Consider the following 16,271-nt stretch of genomic DNA (forward strand, 5'->3'; position numbering starts at 1 on the left):
TACCTTACTGCCAGCGTGTCTTGATCTCGTTGATTTTATATTGTTCACTGTATTTCCCGTGTAGTTATTAAACTTCCTTTTGACACTCATTACGTGCGTTGAAAAGTGTCCATGTATCATGTAAATACACTTCTTAGGGTGGTGATTATGATAATTAGCACATCGCGCACTCAATTAGTTCGATAGCATTTTATTTTTGTCATACAATTGTATGTACAGTTCATAGTGGCCGTGCTGAAATGTAACAAAATATAATGATGTGCACACAAGCCTTCGCTGACAAAAAAAAAAAATACTTCGGTACATCGGCTAAACATTACGACTTGAGAGTGCAGGTAATAAACAAAACAGGTCAACAACAGTAAATAAAACAGAAGCCTTTGATGACACGTGGACGAATGAATTGTCGCAGGTGTATATACAATAAAGGCTCACACTTCGCATATCACTGCTTAGGCCATCAGGATTCGTTAGGAATGTCCAGTGATGCATCCCGTAATATTTTTTTACTTTAGGGGCAGCCTGAAAATTCCGGTCCATATTTGCAGAAAAAGTGAGGGAGGAGGAGGTATAAAACTGGAAGGGCCACTTAAGCTCCGCCTTATGGGTATGACGCGATAGCGTTAATTTGTTAATGCCCATAGATGCGGAATTGGTCACTCTCGACTTTACATTCATTGATCCCCGGAAGTCTCCATGCCACTTCTCGCGCAGTGGTGCAGCAGTTAAGCGATATGCCACTGTCCAGCAATGGCAGGTGCTGCCACCGGTGGGAATCTGAGACTCAGGTTGATCTTCCCGAGCAACCTCTCGCGACCAATCATAATTTAACTGCCGCCTGTCACGGTGGGCAGTTTTCTCGCAGCCCAGTGGGCAGGAGTCTGATGAAGTCACGATAACACGTGACCTAGTGGCCCTCCTGCCCCCTAGGTTGCTTCTCAGGGGATTTTTCGTCTATTTTTTATTGATGGCCAACGGCACCGACGCTGGCTTTTCTGCGACGCGTTGCCCTTAACGCTATAGCGTTAAAATTCAAAAGTATCTTCTGCTGGACAACGAATGCAGGCGGCGTATATTAATAACTCCGAAAAGCAGTTCAGTGTCTTCGAAGTGAAAATAAACGACGCCAGTATGGGGCACCTCTGACCTAAGCCCTCGTTTTGCTGATCGCGCTTAAATAAATAAATTGCTTGGTCCGCGTTTCATTTGACGCTGTCAATAAATAGGGACGCTAGCGATGTATACTTTCTTAAAGAAGTTTTTGGGGGTGAAAGGAAATCAAACGAGCTAAAATTTGTGATTTGCACATATCGGTAAACCTCATGTTATGAAAAGTGAACGAACGAAGGGGATGGCGCCACGTCAATATCCTGATATTTATAGTAATGATATTCAAGGGTCCTCGTGAATGTATTGCTGTTCAACTCGGTAATCAGTCGACAAAGGAGAAAATGTGGGGGAGTGCAAACCCGGGCATGTCGATTAACGGTGCAGTTCGACAAAAGTCTTGTCGCCCGTAAGCGCACCAAAAAGTTCCGAGTCTTTTGTTATTGCAGATGAAGGAAGGTCATGATGTGAAAAAGAAATCATGAAGGAAATCCCATATATATACCCGCGCCACTGTTCTGTCGCGGCGCTACAAAGAAAAGCAAAGGGACAACAGTAAAGACGAAATCTTGCGAAGACAAAAAAAAACGATCCGCAGATGGGGGTGCCACTGAGACGATATTCCATCTATATATGTGCCATATACAAAAAGACAGTTAAGCTCTTGCCGTAACATTGACCAACAAACAGCGACATGTAGCTCCCGAATAAAAGCGTTCGCGTGAAGTCTCAAATATGGTTTAGCTGCAACAGGCAAAATGAACCGAGAGATAAAAAGTGCGATGGTCACAGTTCGTCATCTCGAAACGGTCAGTTCGGGAGACACGTCGTAACATTTCTGTGTGGTTTGAGTGGATGCGACGTTTTTCTTGTGGTGGCGGTAACGCGGCGGAGTCCGTTACGCTGCCTTGGCGTCCGCGTTCCTGGACAGGAACCAGACCTTCATCGGTTCTTTCTTGCCCTTCATGGAGACGGGGCCTCGGAAATCGAACTTGAACGCTGGGTCTTCGTTTTGCGGTTGCTGAAGACACCTGCATGAGGAACGGACGAAGCACTGTAGATGCGGCAATGCCGCCCACAACACGAGAGAGAAGCGTCCCAGTTTCGGGTAACTGGGTTAAGTAATAAAGCGGACACCATGACGCTCGGCGAAGTTCACTAGGAGCGGCCCAGCTTTCCCACAAGTAGGGTACGAAAGGGGGGGGGGGGGGGGGAGTTTGCGTGGCAAGCAGTGAGGTGAATGTGTGGCATGTAGACAGTGCTGATATGTGTGTGCGTGTGTAACGCCAAGTTGGGCACCACATACATGAAAGCAGAGGTCAAGGCCGTTGATTACGTGGTGGTTGAAGATAATTTCGCGCTTTCTGATGTAAGTATAGAGTCACCGCATGTTCTTCCACTTCGGGGACATGCAACACAGAGCGTGTCCGCATAGCAGTGCAGCGTGTGCATGCAGGTTTCGAGTGTGCTGTCTGTCATCACGTGGTCCAGGCGTGCGTGGGTTGATGATGATGTAAAAATTTATTTAGTTCAATAAGAAATTTACCCTATCTCAGTGAGAGGGAGTGTGTTCATGGGGAAGGAGGGCGAAGTGCGGTCCAGCCATCGCTGCCGCTTCATCTCGTCAGGGGAGAGTGGAAAAGTTATGGCATCATTCTTTAATAACAAAAAGAGAAGACCAGCTCTTGCACGTGTTCGCCTCTTGTGTGTGCGTTTGTGTATTTTCTAAGCGCATTTGTGTGCTTTTAACTGCAAGATGTCAACATTTACACAAACCAGAATACCTTTTGTATGGCCCGGAGACGCTGCCTGAGACGGGCGAGACCAGCGTGTGTTCGAGTGTGTATGCGAGAATGTGCGCGAGCGGTGCATTGATCGGAGAAATGTTTCTAAAGTGTGTGTAACTAGGGTGGTTGCTTGGCGGGCTAGTTGGTTCACTCTGTCTGTCGTCGTCCCTTCTTGTGGTTCGCGCTGCAACACATGTTGTAACTAGGGAATTGTACATTGTGTGTATATTAAACTGCCACATTCTTTAACTGTATTTTGTGCCCTTCTATCTATATACGTTCCATCTTAGTCACGTAAGCTAACAAGTACATTCAGAAAGCTTTCCAAAAGAACTGGCTGTACGCCACCACGTATCGAGAGTAGCTGCTCGGAAGTCCAGAGCAATCCAGCTACGCGTTTCTTGATAAAGGAGAAACCTTTGCGTCAAGTGTGGATGTGTTGCAGCGGAGATTTAGTACATTTCCGGGCTTTTGCCTTTGTGCGTGTGCGTGCATCTCAGTATGTGTTAGTGGTTTGTTTATTTGCGGTTTCCACAGGCCATTTACAGGTTCGCTTTTGCTGCCAGGAGTGGGGAAAGTCTTATCACCCGAATCTCCAAAGGGCAGCGAAATCGGACATTCCTGGCTCAAAGGAAATGTATACGGAATATGTATTTTATGGTGGACACGATCCAGTAATTTCTCCCGTACGTGCCCAAGCAGCAGCCCACAGGACGCAATGCCACATGTCGGATTGATACCTTCAGCAGTGCAGCGTGAGTCGAGAACATACGTCCAACTCACCCACGCAACGAAACGTAATGAGCCATCGTGTACAACTGACCCGCGGCATGTACTGCATCTTTCTTTTTGTCAGTATTACCTTATTTTATGCTAAAGAGGAACAACAAGTGCGATTTTTTACTTTTTAATCAAACAGACATCCTTTAGACTGGTAGGAGAAACAGGTCCTATTCTCAAGGTTGTGAGGACGATGCAAGGCATCCTGGGACGTGGGGTGGTGCGCAGCTTAGCACGCTTTCATGTGAGCGCAACGGTATAGCGTATGCGCCTATAAGGCGGACGGTAGCTCTATACGGTAACGCTACGCTGAATTGCTACACTATATAGGAGCGCGTACCGGTAGGCGTCCTCGGAGACGTTGATGCGGCCCTTCTCCCCCGTGGTCTCCGTCCGGCTGGTGAGGTTGACGGTGTTGCCGAAGAGGCAGTAACGAGGCATCCGCTTCCCGATCACCCCGGTCACCACCTCCCCCGAGTGGATGCCGATCGTCACTTGCTGCGAACAGCGCATGCGTAGGAAGAGAGCGGTGTCGATCACGACTACATGTATCAGACCTGAAAAGAACCGAGCAAAAACACACAGCGACGGAGAAGAGAGCAAAGATCTGACACAGTGCTGACACCGACGACGCAGCTCATGGTTTCGTCCTTGTGTCCAAATTCTCCCGGGTCAGGCAAAAATATTGATAGCAGAGAAGCCTGGGAGACTATATAAGAAGCCCGGGCCCAGTATTCCAGCGCAACACCATTCATCTGGTGGAAGAGGCCGCTACCAGTCAAGGACTGCCAGTCAGCCTCTAACCGCGGACGCGCAACTCCCAGTCTTCCAGGCCTGCGTGCCGGGGGCAGTGACAAAAACTATTTTCTGACGCAAATAAAAGTTATTCATACCGATCAATCAATCCGTCTGAACGAATTGTTTTGCCGTTGTTCCGCTATTCTCTTCGAACTCTGTCATGAACAAACTCACCGAGTCTAAAGTGCTTCTGTCCACAATTGTACTTTCTGAGAAGAAGAAAAAAATAAAGTTTCAGAACTGTGTTGTGTAGCTGTAAAAGCAAGGCCAATTGTCTGCTGGAAGAATAACACTCTAAACAGACGAAATCAATAAGCGCCTTTCTTGTTTAGCAGAAATGAAGACTAGGCTAACTGGAATGGATTTGTGAGTGAGAAACTTGAGGCGCGAATACACACGACGCGGCAAGGAAGACAAAAAAATGACAGTTTTAACGCCGTTAAACCGAGTATGACGTGCGAAAGCACTTGGTTTCGAATTAGCGGGACTATGGCATGAAGATTGCTTGAACTACCACAACTCCAAGAAAATTTATTTTACCCTTTCGTACCATGTGACCTTCCCCTGGCCACACCATATTCAAGTAATTTCATCTCAAAGGTCAATGGTCAAGGGTCAAGGTTCAAGGATCAAAGGTCAAGCGTCAAAGGTCGAGGCTTCATAGACTGATCGGCTTTTCCAGGTTTGCTAGTGAAGTAGTACTTTCGTACTAAAAGACGGGAAGCCTGTCATAAGCGGTTACGATGCATAGCAGAATGCATAGTTCAGGAAGAAAAGGGCAATTGGACGAGCCATGAAAACGGTGAAAGTCGAGGCTTTCTTTTTTTTTTGTTGGTTCTTGTTCCGTTTCCGTTGATATGCGCATTATATTAGTTTCAGTGCCATGACGCCTTTTTTGCTTGGCCTCTCAAAAATGTGCGAACTTTCTGAAAGTGTCGCGTTCCACAAGAACGCTATGAACGACGTATGGGAAAACGCGGTGCTTATGTGAATGGTTAAATTCATCGCGGAAGCGAACGGTTGGTTTTAGCAATTTAGGAAGCTGCTACTCTAGTATGTAGGAAGTGGCCTAAGATGGCCTTGTCTCCTCTGCGCGAACTTTCTGAAAGTGTCGTGTTCCACAAGAACGCTATGAACGACGTATGGGAAAACGCGGTGTTTATGTGGATGGCTAAATTCATCGCGGAAGCGAACGGTTGGTTTTAGCAATTTAGGAAGCTGTATACTCTAGTATGTAGGAAGTGGCCTAAGATGGCCTTGTCTCCTCTGCGCGAACTTTCTGAAGGTGTCGCGTTCCACAAGAACGCTATGAACGACGTATGAGAAAACGCGGTGTTTATGTGAATGGCTAAATTCATCGCGGAAGCGAACGGTTGGTTTTTGCAGTTTAGGAAGCTGCTACTCTAGTATGTAGGAAGTGGCCTAAGGTGGCATTGTGTCCTCACCACGCTCTGCTCGTCGTTCATCTTGACCTGCTTGCAGAGGTCCATGATGTCGAGCGCCAGGCGGCCGATGCATCGCGCGTGGCTCTCGCAGGGTTCGGGAAGGCCGCTCACCGCCATGTACTTATCACCGATGGTTTCCACCTGCGAGCAATGTAGTTATATATAACTTAAATAGACATATCACCGTGTGCAACGGGTAGGAAGCATGTCATCCTTCGAAGATGCCGCTCGTTACCAAATTTTCTCTGTCATAGACACACGGGCCACTGAAGAAGAAGCAATTGGGAGCTAGCTTGTGATCTTTTTATAGGTGGTTTCCAACTGCGGTGCCCTGCATTCACATAGAGACGAAATAAGAAAGCGTGGAAAGATTGTAAGTTTGGTCCAACCATATTGAGGAAATAAATGAGCCGGACGGCATTCAGCCCGATGTCTTCAGGAATTTAGCTGTGCACCGCAATCATTCCTGCATCAAGCTACGGCGACACTTAACGCAAATGTCCGCCCCTCCGCCCTTCCTTAAATCTTCCGCTGACTGCGTATTTCGTACACGTCGCATTGATATCAAGATAACCAGTGTTCATGTTAACACGGAATGAAAATGTATGCGTGACGAGAGTTATTGTTCACCTTGTATACGTTGGGGTTCTTCTTGGGGTCGGTGAGGACGTCGAACGTTGTGTAGATGTCGTTCAGGAGCTTGACGATCTTCATGGCCCCCTTGGAGTCGGAGTGTTGGGCGCAGTAGGCGCTGAAGCCAACAATGCCGCTGAACAGGATGGTGACGCAGTCGTACTTCTTGGCAGCCACGGGCCGGTGGTGGCGGAGCTCGTTGGCCACTGACGGCGGCAGGATGGAGTACAGCAGCCTTGCGAAGGGGGAAAAAAGGCGTCTCTTAAGCGTCTTTCTACAAAACGGGCTTCGCTGCGCTCTGGAAAACTGGTCATAAAAATGCGTTTACGAGACACTCCAAAAGTTTATGAGGTCCAAACAAGTTTTGACCTCCGAAATCTAGGTCTCGTCGCGAGGTTGTTAGGTTCGTAGGACCGGCATAAGGTCGGTTAAGAGGTTCTGAAAACCGGTTATGAGGTTCAAAACAATTCGTGAAGTGGTTCGCAGCGAAACCACTGCGCAAAAGAGTGACGTAACGCACTGTAGCTAGTTTTCCCAAGAATGCTTTGCCGTTGAGTCCGGATATATCGAATTATTGTTTATATCGAACAGCCAGAACATCACCTTGAAAACCCCATGCGAAACTATAGTACTGTTGTTCGGTTCGCGTATATCAAACTCGCAACCAGCAGAATGCTCAGTATATCGAACTGCACGCCGCGCCCCTGCAAGTGACTTAACATCCTTCGAACATTATTCGCGCGCGGAGACGGATCAGCTTCGGAGCCTTAGGCACCTGCTGGCAGCTGTAGGGCACCGTCAAATCACATGCCGAGGTGCACGTTAGGTGTATTGGAAGGTGAATTTCGGTCTGTTGTACTCATTTTCTTCACCACGTCGCTCTCACGCGGTGAAACCAATCTAGCTAAACCCCTGCGATGGCCTCGTCTGGCCTGCTTCACTGCCGTTGGCGTAGCGGAAACCAAATGTCCCTTACTTTTAAAGAAAGTATTCTATTTACAGTTTACTCGTAACAAGATCATACATCTTATGATATGCAGTGGCTACATCCAAAGCTTCGTCAGCTGCGGCTCCGATGCGAAGCAGGTTAGGAGCGTCTATAGAAAGCTGTGCACTGCCAGCACGCCGGCGGGTAGCAGGTTGTTGCAAGAATGCTTCACTAGCGTGGGTTCAATGCACCCTTGGCTTTAAGTTACGAGAAATATTATAAATTGCAATTCTTTTATATATCGAATTTTCGATATATCGAACTATCTAGTGGGGCCCCTTGGAATTCATGTATCCGGGTTCGCCTGTAGCGCCAAGACGTGGAGCGATATGTTGGCGACGTATACCAGCATACTGCACAAAGCGCTCTCAACAAATCACTAGCCATTGTTACTCTTTCGAAATTATAATGGCCGCAGAGACGCCAGGCCTCATATCAACGGAGGTATTGTTTCCCATGTGTAGCGCAGCCATGATGGTGATGAAAACATTTTAATTTGGGCTAAAATTGGTACACTCGGTCCCCGTATTCCGGGAGTCTATTGGATCATGCAGCCACCCTAGCCCTTTCGGTCAGCTCCTGCTGAGCTTCGGGGTCTGAGCTGGAAATCATTTCCTCCCTTCGCTCAATCGTCGGTTGTTTTACCCTTCCTATTTATGCCTGCCTTTTGTTTCTCTTCCCTCTTTGTTTCTCCCTCCATCAGCCGATCTGTGGAAGACGTATCCTCTTTGATGACGTCACACTGAGGCGGCAAGCCCACCTGTCTGTCTTCTTCTTCTCGTCCTCGAGCTCCCGGTACGTCTGCTGCAGCTTGTCGGTGAGTATCTCGAGGTTCTTGGTGAGCTTGTACTCGGCCTCGAACTGCTCCGAGAGCAGCACGAGGTCTCGCGTGGCGTCGTGCAGCGGTATGTCGCTGAGGTAGAGGCCCCTCCGGTTCAGGTCGTCCAGGTTGAGCACGCTCGGCGAGCACAGGAACAGCATGAGCTCGGTCTCGGGCACGTACAACATCTGGCCCTTGAGGCGCATGCGCGTGGCCCGCTCCGCGGAGCCGCCGCCGGCCGCGGAGCGGGTGCGGAGCACGTACACCGTGTTGATGTGCGCCAGGATGTTGTCGAAGGTGAGCTCCATGTGCGGCCGCACCAGCTCCATGAAGTCCGAGATGCGGCTGTTCTCCTGCGCGGAGCGGTGGAAGGAATGTACATACATTAAGCAGCACCAAGGCCGCGCTGTTGATGGGCACACGTGCAGGCGGGTGTTCCAGTTTACAAAGAAGCCATTCAAATCTCTTTTAAGAGCACTACCTGGAATTCTTAAAAACTACGACTTACCTTCGTACACCGCACCGCTTCCGCCTTCGTTTAGGCTGTGGAGATCCACATTTCGGTCCTGAGATTTTAACTGCGGTCACACTGATTGCACGGACAAGATAGGCTCTCTGGCATACGAACTAAAGATTTCTAGATTTCTGCTCAAAATAACATTTGGGTGCATTGCATCAATAGTGTGACACATCTTGGATTGCACAACGAAAAATATTTGGCAGGGCTTTAACGTAATTAAGTGGAGTAGACGTGAGAAAGCATGTGCTTCGCCTGGCTGGCTCGTGATTTTGCTTTGATGGGTCGTCGGCACGTCTGGCGACGCTATTAGACAGGTAAGGCTCTGATCGAGGTTAAGGTGACCTGATCTGTTCGCCTCGCAGATGGAAGACGAAGATGTGCAATGCACATCGCGAGGGTGTTTTGCATTTTAACATGAGGCTACAACGCGAAGGCAACTACAACAACAACAACAGCAAAATGAGGCGTGACTGGCTGCGTCGACAGCCTGGTACTCTCGCGCAGCGGCCTGCGAAGCTCTCCTGTTTCACTGACGGGGGTTAGCCTCCTTGTCGTGAGTGTTTATTTGACTGCTTTTTATTTACATAGGTACGTCTACGTATCTACCGGGGACCAAAGTGGTATACTCCACGTAGCGGGAGCCGGAGCAACGGAAAAGTACATCGTAACGCCATCTACAGGCGGCATCTGGGATCGAGATGGCCAATGGGAGCCCTTTATTATCTGCAGGCATGTCGCTTGACTCGTTTCAATATTGCGTGCTTTAGATGGCGACAGAATGCAGTTTTCTGTTGCTCCGGCTCCCGCTACGTGGAGTATACCACTTTTGTCCCCGATAGTACGTAGGTGACAAGGTTCTCGGTCAGTGTTGGTGAGCGTATGAGTGCTTTCGCGCTAAAATATCGCTTTTTGCACTGCTAAATCGCAGAAGAGCGAGACTACATGCATGCGTTTTTGTACAAAAATGGTTTTGATGTCCCTACCCTGAAAAGAGGAGGCAGCGTTAGCACCGGGGTTGCCTAATGCGCACTACCACCATCTTGCGTAACCAGCTCTGCGTGTAAGGAAGCCCGTCTTTGGTGATGAATTGCGCAAAGGTACTGCATTTAAAATGGTGATTGGGGATGCCTTCGTCTCTTGCGGTGGCCCTATAGTGTACTGTACGGTATGCAGACGGATGACATTCATTTATTCTAACATGTTCCAAAGATCTGTCTACACTGTTGCACTCAGTCATGCACAGTGAGTTGCTCTTTGAGTTGGAGTTTATTGTTCACTCATGCCATTAGCATCAAGCAAAGGAAAAAAAGTTTTATGTAATTGAATAAGTGGCGAAACCTCAATGCACGAAATCATGCGGCGCTTTGCAGAAGAGACGTCAACAAAGCTATTCTTCTGCGGATAAAGCTGAGGAAACGAATTAGAGGAAGTAGGCGTTTTTGAAAGCAGGCTCATTTGCGCTTTAAATTCAAGATAAGGGAAGTTAAAGTCGAGTGTACCAAAAGGACGGCCTGAAAACAGTACCGCAACCAGAAGCATTTCACCACCAGTGCGTTATACTTCATACGATGCGCAATATAAGCTTTAAGAGGAGGCCTGTAGTTGTGTTACCAGACTTTCCTTCCTTTCCCTTGCAAAGTTTTCTTTCGCTCAAATAATCCACTGTTTTAAAGACATTTTATTTTCTGTTCATAACGATGCGGAAGCGGCGGCATGAGAAGTAAGGCCGGCTTAAAAATAGGCCGCGTTAAGAGCGAGTTTTCCAAGGACGAACTGCTGCGTTAAGCAAGCACATGTGCATATGTCCACACCAGAATGTTTTACTGTTTTCATCTGTATTCCATATAGTATATGCAATGGCCGACGTACCTGTGCCAGCGTGGGCAGCACACGGGTGACCGACGTGCCGGCCTGCACGACGTTTAGGTTGCGGTCGAACATGACGTGGAAGGGGAAGGCGCGGCAGAAGGTGGCCGGGCTGATCTTCTTCTCCTGAAGCGACTCGGCGTCCAGAAAGTCCTCCAGCTCGGGTTCGGGCGTACGCACCCGCTGGCCCGTCTCGCGGATGGCGAACTGCACGTGGTCCAGGCCGTCCTCCTTGCCGCGCAGCTGCTCCACGTGCACCTCGGTGTGGTGCAGCTTACTGGCCACCGCCTGCATGCCGACCGACTACTGCTTGATCCACTGATATAGGCAGATCGATTAGTTGATTGATCGACTCAGTCATCCCATGTTTGGATTGATGACTTAATGACGGCTTGAATTGTTTGATTCGTTGGCTGCTCTAATTGACCTAATTATTTATTGATTGGTTATTTTGAGTCAGGTGACTGTTTTATTGGTTGATCGACCGGCTGCCTGACTGACTGCTTGATTAGTTATGAAGATCGAATGGGTGGCCGATTTATTTATTGGTTGGTTCCTTGGGTTTCTTCAATTGATAGATTTTTTTATTGATTCCTTGAGTGTTTGGCTAGTTGGATGATTGAGTGACATTCCGATTTATCTATAGCTTTCACTACTGGTCACCCTGCTCGCCAGGCGACTGTTCGCGTTGTTGGTTTGTCCCAGAAGAGGCTGACGTACCGCAACAAAACTGAAACGCGGATAACGTAAATAACGTTTTTCTTTTTCCCCACACAGCTGAGTATTCAGTTAGACGCGAATGCTGCGCTATAAAGAAGAGGTGATTATTCGCGTGGGGTATGTCCACAAACTGCATGCTTCGGCTTGCACCGGAAATTCTTTGCGCAGAAACATCATAAACCTCACATAAAATTGTTAATATATCTATTAATTACGACTTAATTAGGATGACTAACGTATCTCGCTCTTGAGCCCAGCTTCTTCATAGGTTCGGGTGAACGTATTTTGAAAAACTGCCACAGGGGAGAAGAACTAGAGAAAGAAATTGAAACAGCATTCTTGGAATTTGGACGAGTTGGTATACGTATTCACTGAGCGTCAACAGCGCGTCAAAGACGGGACGGGAAGGAACGGAGACACAGACAAGCGCTTGTCTCTGCCTCTGTCCCCGATCCATCCCGTCTTCGACCCGCTGTTGCCGCACAATGAACCCTGTTGATGTAGTTCTTTGGTCACGGACCATGGTCATTGATCAGTGAACTTCATCAAACATGATTCCTGTCCAGGTGGTATGCCGTCTAACCATCGACGTAAAAGAACACAGTATTCTTCTCTTGTTCTTGTCCGCTGTGTTTTCTGCGCTGAGTTTTCGACGTGCCTAGCAGCAAGTGTTGTTCGGGTGAACCTGCAATAGCACGAAGTGCTAAATAATCAAATCGCGCGAGTGCATTCTGCAGTAAGAGGAGGTATCTCTGCACGGAGAGGTGGTATTTCATGCAGTAATGCATGTTGGTTCGTAACTGACTTTGCTGTATACTATACATCGGACATTGATAGGCTGTAAACTTGGTTTGTATGAACGGTATTCGAACAAGAATTTTCAGAACTTGCTTACCGCAAAAAAAAATACGTTGGTAGCTGAGCATCCACTTTCTGCCTATATACAAAGAGCAGCCCAGCAGGAACAGTTACAACGCACGCCACAGTCAACGGTAATTCGTTTAAAAATTACAAACGTACCAGACAGATCGGCGCTGAGAAAGAAGTTCAGATGTCCACAAATCATTTTTTTTTGTCGTTTTTGAAGGAAAAGCCATTCAACCCACATAGAAGGAGCAGTAGGTTCTCCATCACTGCTTTTCGAGCCTGCCACTTCTGTCGACGGCAGGAGTAACGCGTTGCTACGCATAGCCGAGCAAAATCCGCGAAAGTAGTGAAAAAGAAAAAGGAAAGAACATCTCCGACGGGAAAGGCGACCGCGTATGTCTACAGCTGCGCTGCGCCGCGCTTACCACGAGGAAAGCCCGCCTTATGGAGAGGTTATTCGTGTATACGCAACCCCTCCACATTCACCCGGGGGAAGGTGAACGAACCGCTGAACGAAATACTTGCGCGCGAAGCACGCATACGCCGCGGCCAGATTGAATGGCGACTCTGGCAGCTCAGACAGGTTGAATCATCGAGCGGAATGCTCTCGCTGTTCCCGGCGTGGTTCAGCAACCGTTCATGACCGACCAATGGAGGATGCGCTGAGAACTCGACGACGAGAGAGGAAAACCTTCATTTTAAAGACCCCCGTCCTGATCCGCGCTTATTAGGGTGAGAGGGTTAAGGGGTTAAAGGCGTATTCGTGCGTTAATTAAGGGTATACGTATGTCCTTCTCTCTCTCCTTCCCTTTTCCCTCAGTCTGGTGTCGCAAGCGAGAGGCGTGTCCCTCCTGCTGACACCTCTTTCCGCACCCTTTTTCTCCTCTCATGTTGACGAAGCATGTGCATATTAGATGAGCCATAAACAAAGCAAGAAGTATAGACTGGGTCTGCGCTAACATGCACTTACGATCCATGCGGAGAACTTTCCTTCCGTCAGGGTACTTCATGGGTAAAATTTGGCGAAAAGGGATATCTTCACGAAGGTCAGTGCATAACGAATTGGAAGTATTTTCTTCGTCTATATAAATATGGTCTTCATTCTGTTGCGAAAAATTTCAAATTTCGGACTGACTATAAAGACCCCAGATGCGTTAACGGGCTTGAGGCCAACCTTGCTTGAGGGAGCTTGCTTAAATTCCTCTGCTTTTACCGCGATAGCGTTAAGGAGCTAGTGTCGCAGAAAATCCGGTGGCGGCGTCGTCGGCGTCAGCGTCGTTGACCGGGAGCTAAAAATCCATGAAAAATCCCCAGAGAAACAACCAGGGAGGCAGGCTGGCCACCCAAATCACGTGACCTTGCGGCGTCATCACAGCTTACCCAACTAATTCCGGGCAAACTGCCCGTCGTGGTAGGTTCCAATTAAATTTGTGATTGGTCGCGAGAGGTTGCTCGGCAAGAGCGACCTCAGTCTAACAAGCCCCACCGACGGCAGCGCCTGCTATCGCAGGGCAGTAAAGCATCGCTTAACCGCTTGCACTACTGCGCCAGGAGCGGTATGTGGAATCCCTGCGATCTATGAATGTTAACTACAGAATAACATATTCTGCATATATGGGCGTTAACCCATTAAAGCTATCGCGTCATACACTTAAGGCGGGGCCTTAAGCGACCTCTCCAATTTTGGTACCCGCGAAAATAAGGGTACCTTTGCGTCTGATTTCAAATTCGGATTTCGAAAAGGCAGCGTTTCAAATTCCATAACACAAATGCCGCGTCTGCATGGCGAGAAGCAGGGTAAACTTCCGCACCTAGGGAGAACACGGCCATATAGTCTTCGTAAGAGTCTACATACTATACACGCATCATAACACGACATGTTGCTGGGGTAGCTAGTTAATTGGTTTCGATGCAAAGAAGACAGCACGAATGTTCGAGACACACTAAGCAAAGACGGAATGAAAAGCATCTATCTATCTTGTTTTCTTCTTATTCGTACCTGCGCGAGTCTGCGTCAAAAACTCCCATTACTATAGTCGGGTACAACTCAAGATCAAAGAGACAGATGCCCTTCAAAGAAGGCCCTCCATCCAATGGCGCCAACCGACTGCCATGACGTCACCGTTAATCCAATTAAGCCGTGGTTATCCCCCATTCATCTGCCACCCCGTGCGATTTCACGCTATAGCCCGGTCTCAAGGGGATCGGTCGAGGGGAAAATCAGTCAAGGAGGAGGATAGGTTAAGGGGTAGAATCGGTCAAGGGGAAGGAATCGGTCGACGCCATTGGCTGCAGGGGCTCCTATGAGGGTTCGTTCTTGAGTTGTATCCGACTATATACGTTTATATTTATCGCATTCACTTCATGCTGATTTCGGTAAAATTAATAATAATTGTTTTTTTGGGGAAAGGAAATGGCGCAGTATCTGTCTCATATATCGTTGGACACCGGAACCGCGCCGCAAGGGAAGGGATAAAGGTGAGAGTGAAAGGAGAAAGGAAGAGAGAGGTGCCGTAGTGGAGGGCTCCGGGATAATTTCGACCACCTGGTGATCTTTAACGTGCACTGACATCGCACAGCACACGGGTGCCTTAGCGTTTTTCCTCCATAAAAACGCAGCCGCCGCGGTCGGGTTCGAACCCGGGAACTCCGGATCAGTAGTCGAGCGCATTAACCACTGAGCCACCGCGGCGGGTGATTTCGGTAAAATCCGTTTTAAAAATTCACGAGGACACCATACTCTTTGATGAGAGCGCGCTAGCAAAGCTTACAGTGAATCTGGATGCCGCGTTCGCCCAGACAAGCGCTACACAATGGCGCCGAAGAAGCTATACATTGGCCTGTACTACCAGCGTGCCACAGTAGCGCAGACACTGCTCCTCCTGTAGCTCCTGCAACCAGCTCGACGACCTTCGAAAAGAAAATTGTGCGGACGACGCAATTTCAGCCGACTTCCGCGAGGAGTGCAGCCGCGTCCACAGCGGTCCTTTAACGCGTCCAAGAGGCGCGCACCGTGAAAGCGAAGCCACTGCCGCAGGGCCGCGGCTCGGTTCATTTCCCACCCTTGCAACGTTCAGCAGTGCGCGAAACCGGTTCGCTGTACCCCGCGAGCAGCCACCGCCGAGAGAAATGATGTTTGCAAACCTCGAATAGCAACGAGCGCCCTTTCGTTCGAGGGCCCAGCGTCTGCCCAGGAAAGGCCGCAGTATGGGCTCTCATTCCGTGCTCGGGGAAAGAAAATGAAGACGAAGTGGACCGTGTGGTGGTTGTCCCTCGGCAACGTCGCTGCAGGGAGCTGACAGAGAAGCCACACCGCTTCTCTTTTGTACACCCCTGTTCAAGATGCTGGAGGGGACAGTTAAGCACCGCCTTAAGGGTATGACGCGACAGCGTTAATGGGTCAATGCTCATACATGCGGAATTGGTCTTTCTATATACTTTACATTCATAAATCCCTGTGAGTCCTCATACCACTCATGGCGCAGTGGTGCAGGGGTTAAGCGATGCGCCACTGCCCTTCTATGGAATGCAGGTGCTGCCATCGGTAGAGCTTGTGAGACCTAGGTCCATTTTTCTGTCACCGCGCCGACGGCGCTGACCACGCTAACGACGACGGCGACGGCGACGTCAGAACGGGATCCTTAACGCAATCACGTTAGAAACCTTGGGGTCGTATGATTCCTTTTTTTAGCCGTGGGTTGGGAAGCATATATATGCCCACTCCTCGAAGCTCTAAAATTTCATCTAAGTGAGAACCTTCGTCCTTAATTCTTAGGGCCTCTTTGGTGTTTAGGACTACCGTAGGGGGCTCCGCTAGAGGGCTCAAACGCAAATCATGTGGCCCAGACACTTTTGACCGAGGCTGTACTTAGCAGGTACGAGAGAGAGCGAATCTGCGCTCGGTATTTCTCTCTCGAAAGGGGCAGGAGATTTGTTCGAG

General features: G+C 48.8%; 1 protein-coding gene across 1 annotated transcript in view; it reads right to left on the bottom strand.

The window, feature by feature from the left end:
* Positions 1–176: 176 nt before the first annotated feature.
* Gycbeta100B (guanylate cyclase soluble subunit beta-1-like) overlaps positions 177–16,271 on the bottom strand; it is a 38,339-nt gene continuing 22,244 nt past the window's right edge. Inside the window, exons 5-10 of the mRNA XM_077661566.1 lie at positions 10,748–11,032; positions 8,299–8,711; positions 6,548–6,785; positions 5,918–6,058; positions 4,015–4,172; positions 177–2,138 (exon numbers count right to left, since the gene is read on the bottom strand). Coding sequence (XP_077517692.1) covers positions 2,006–2,138; positions 4,015–4,172; positions 5,918–6,058; positions 6,548–6,785; positions 8,299–8,711; positions 10,748–11,032 — 1,368 coding nt within the window. The 3' untranslated portion in view covers positions 177–2,005. The remainder of the gene's footprint in view (positions 2,139–4,014; positions 4,173–5,917; positions 6,059–6,547; positions 6,786–8,298; positions 8,712–10,747; positions 11,033–16,271) is intronic.

Source organism: Amblyomma americanum, chromosome 4, assembly GCF_052857255.1.
Source record: "Amblyomma americanum isolate KBUSLIRL-KWMA chromosome 4, ASM5285725v1, whole genome shotgun sequence".
Lineage (NCBI taxonomy): Eukaryota > Metazoa > Arthropoda > Arachnida > Ixodida > Ixodidae > Amblyomma > Amblyomma americanum.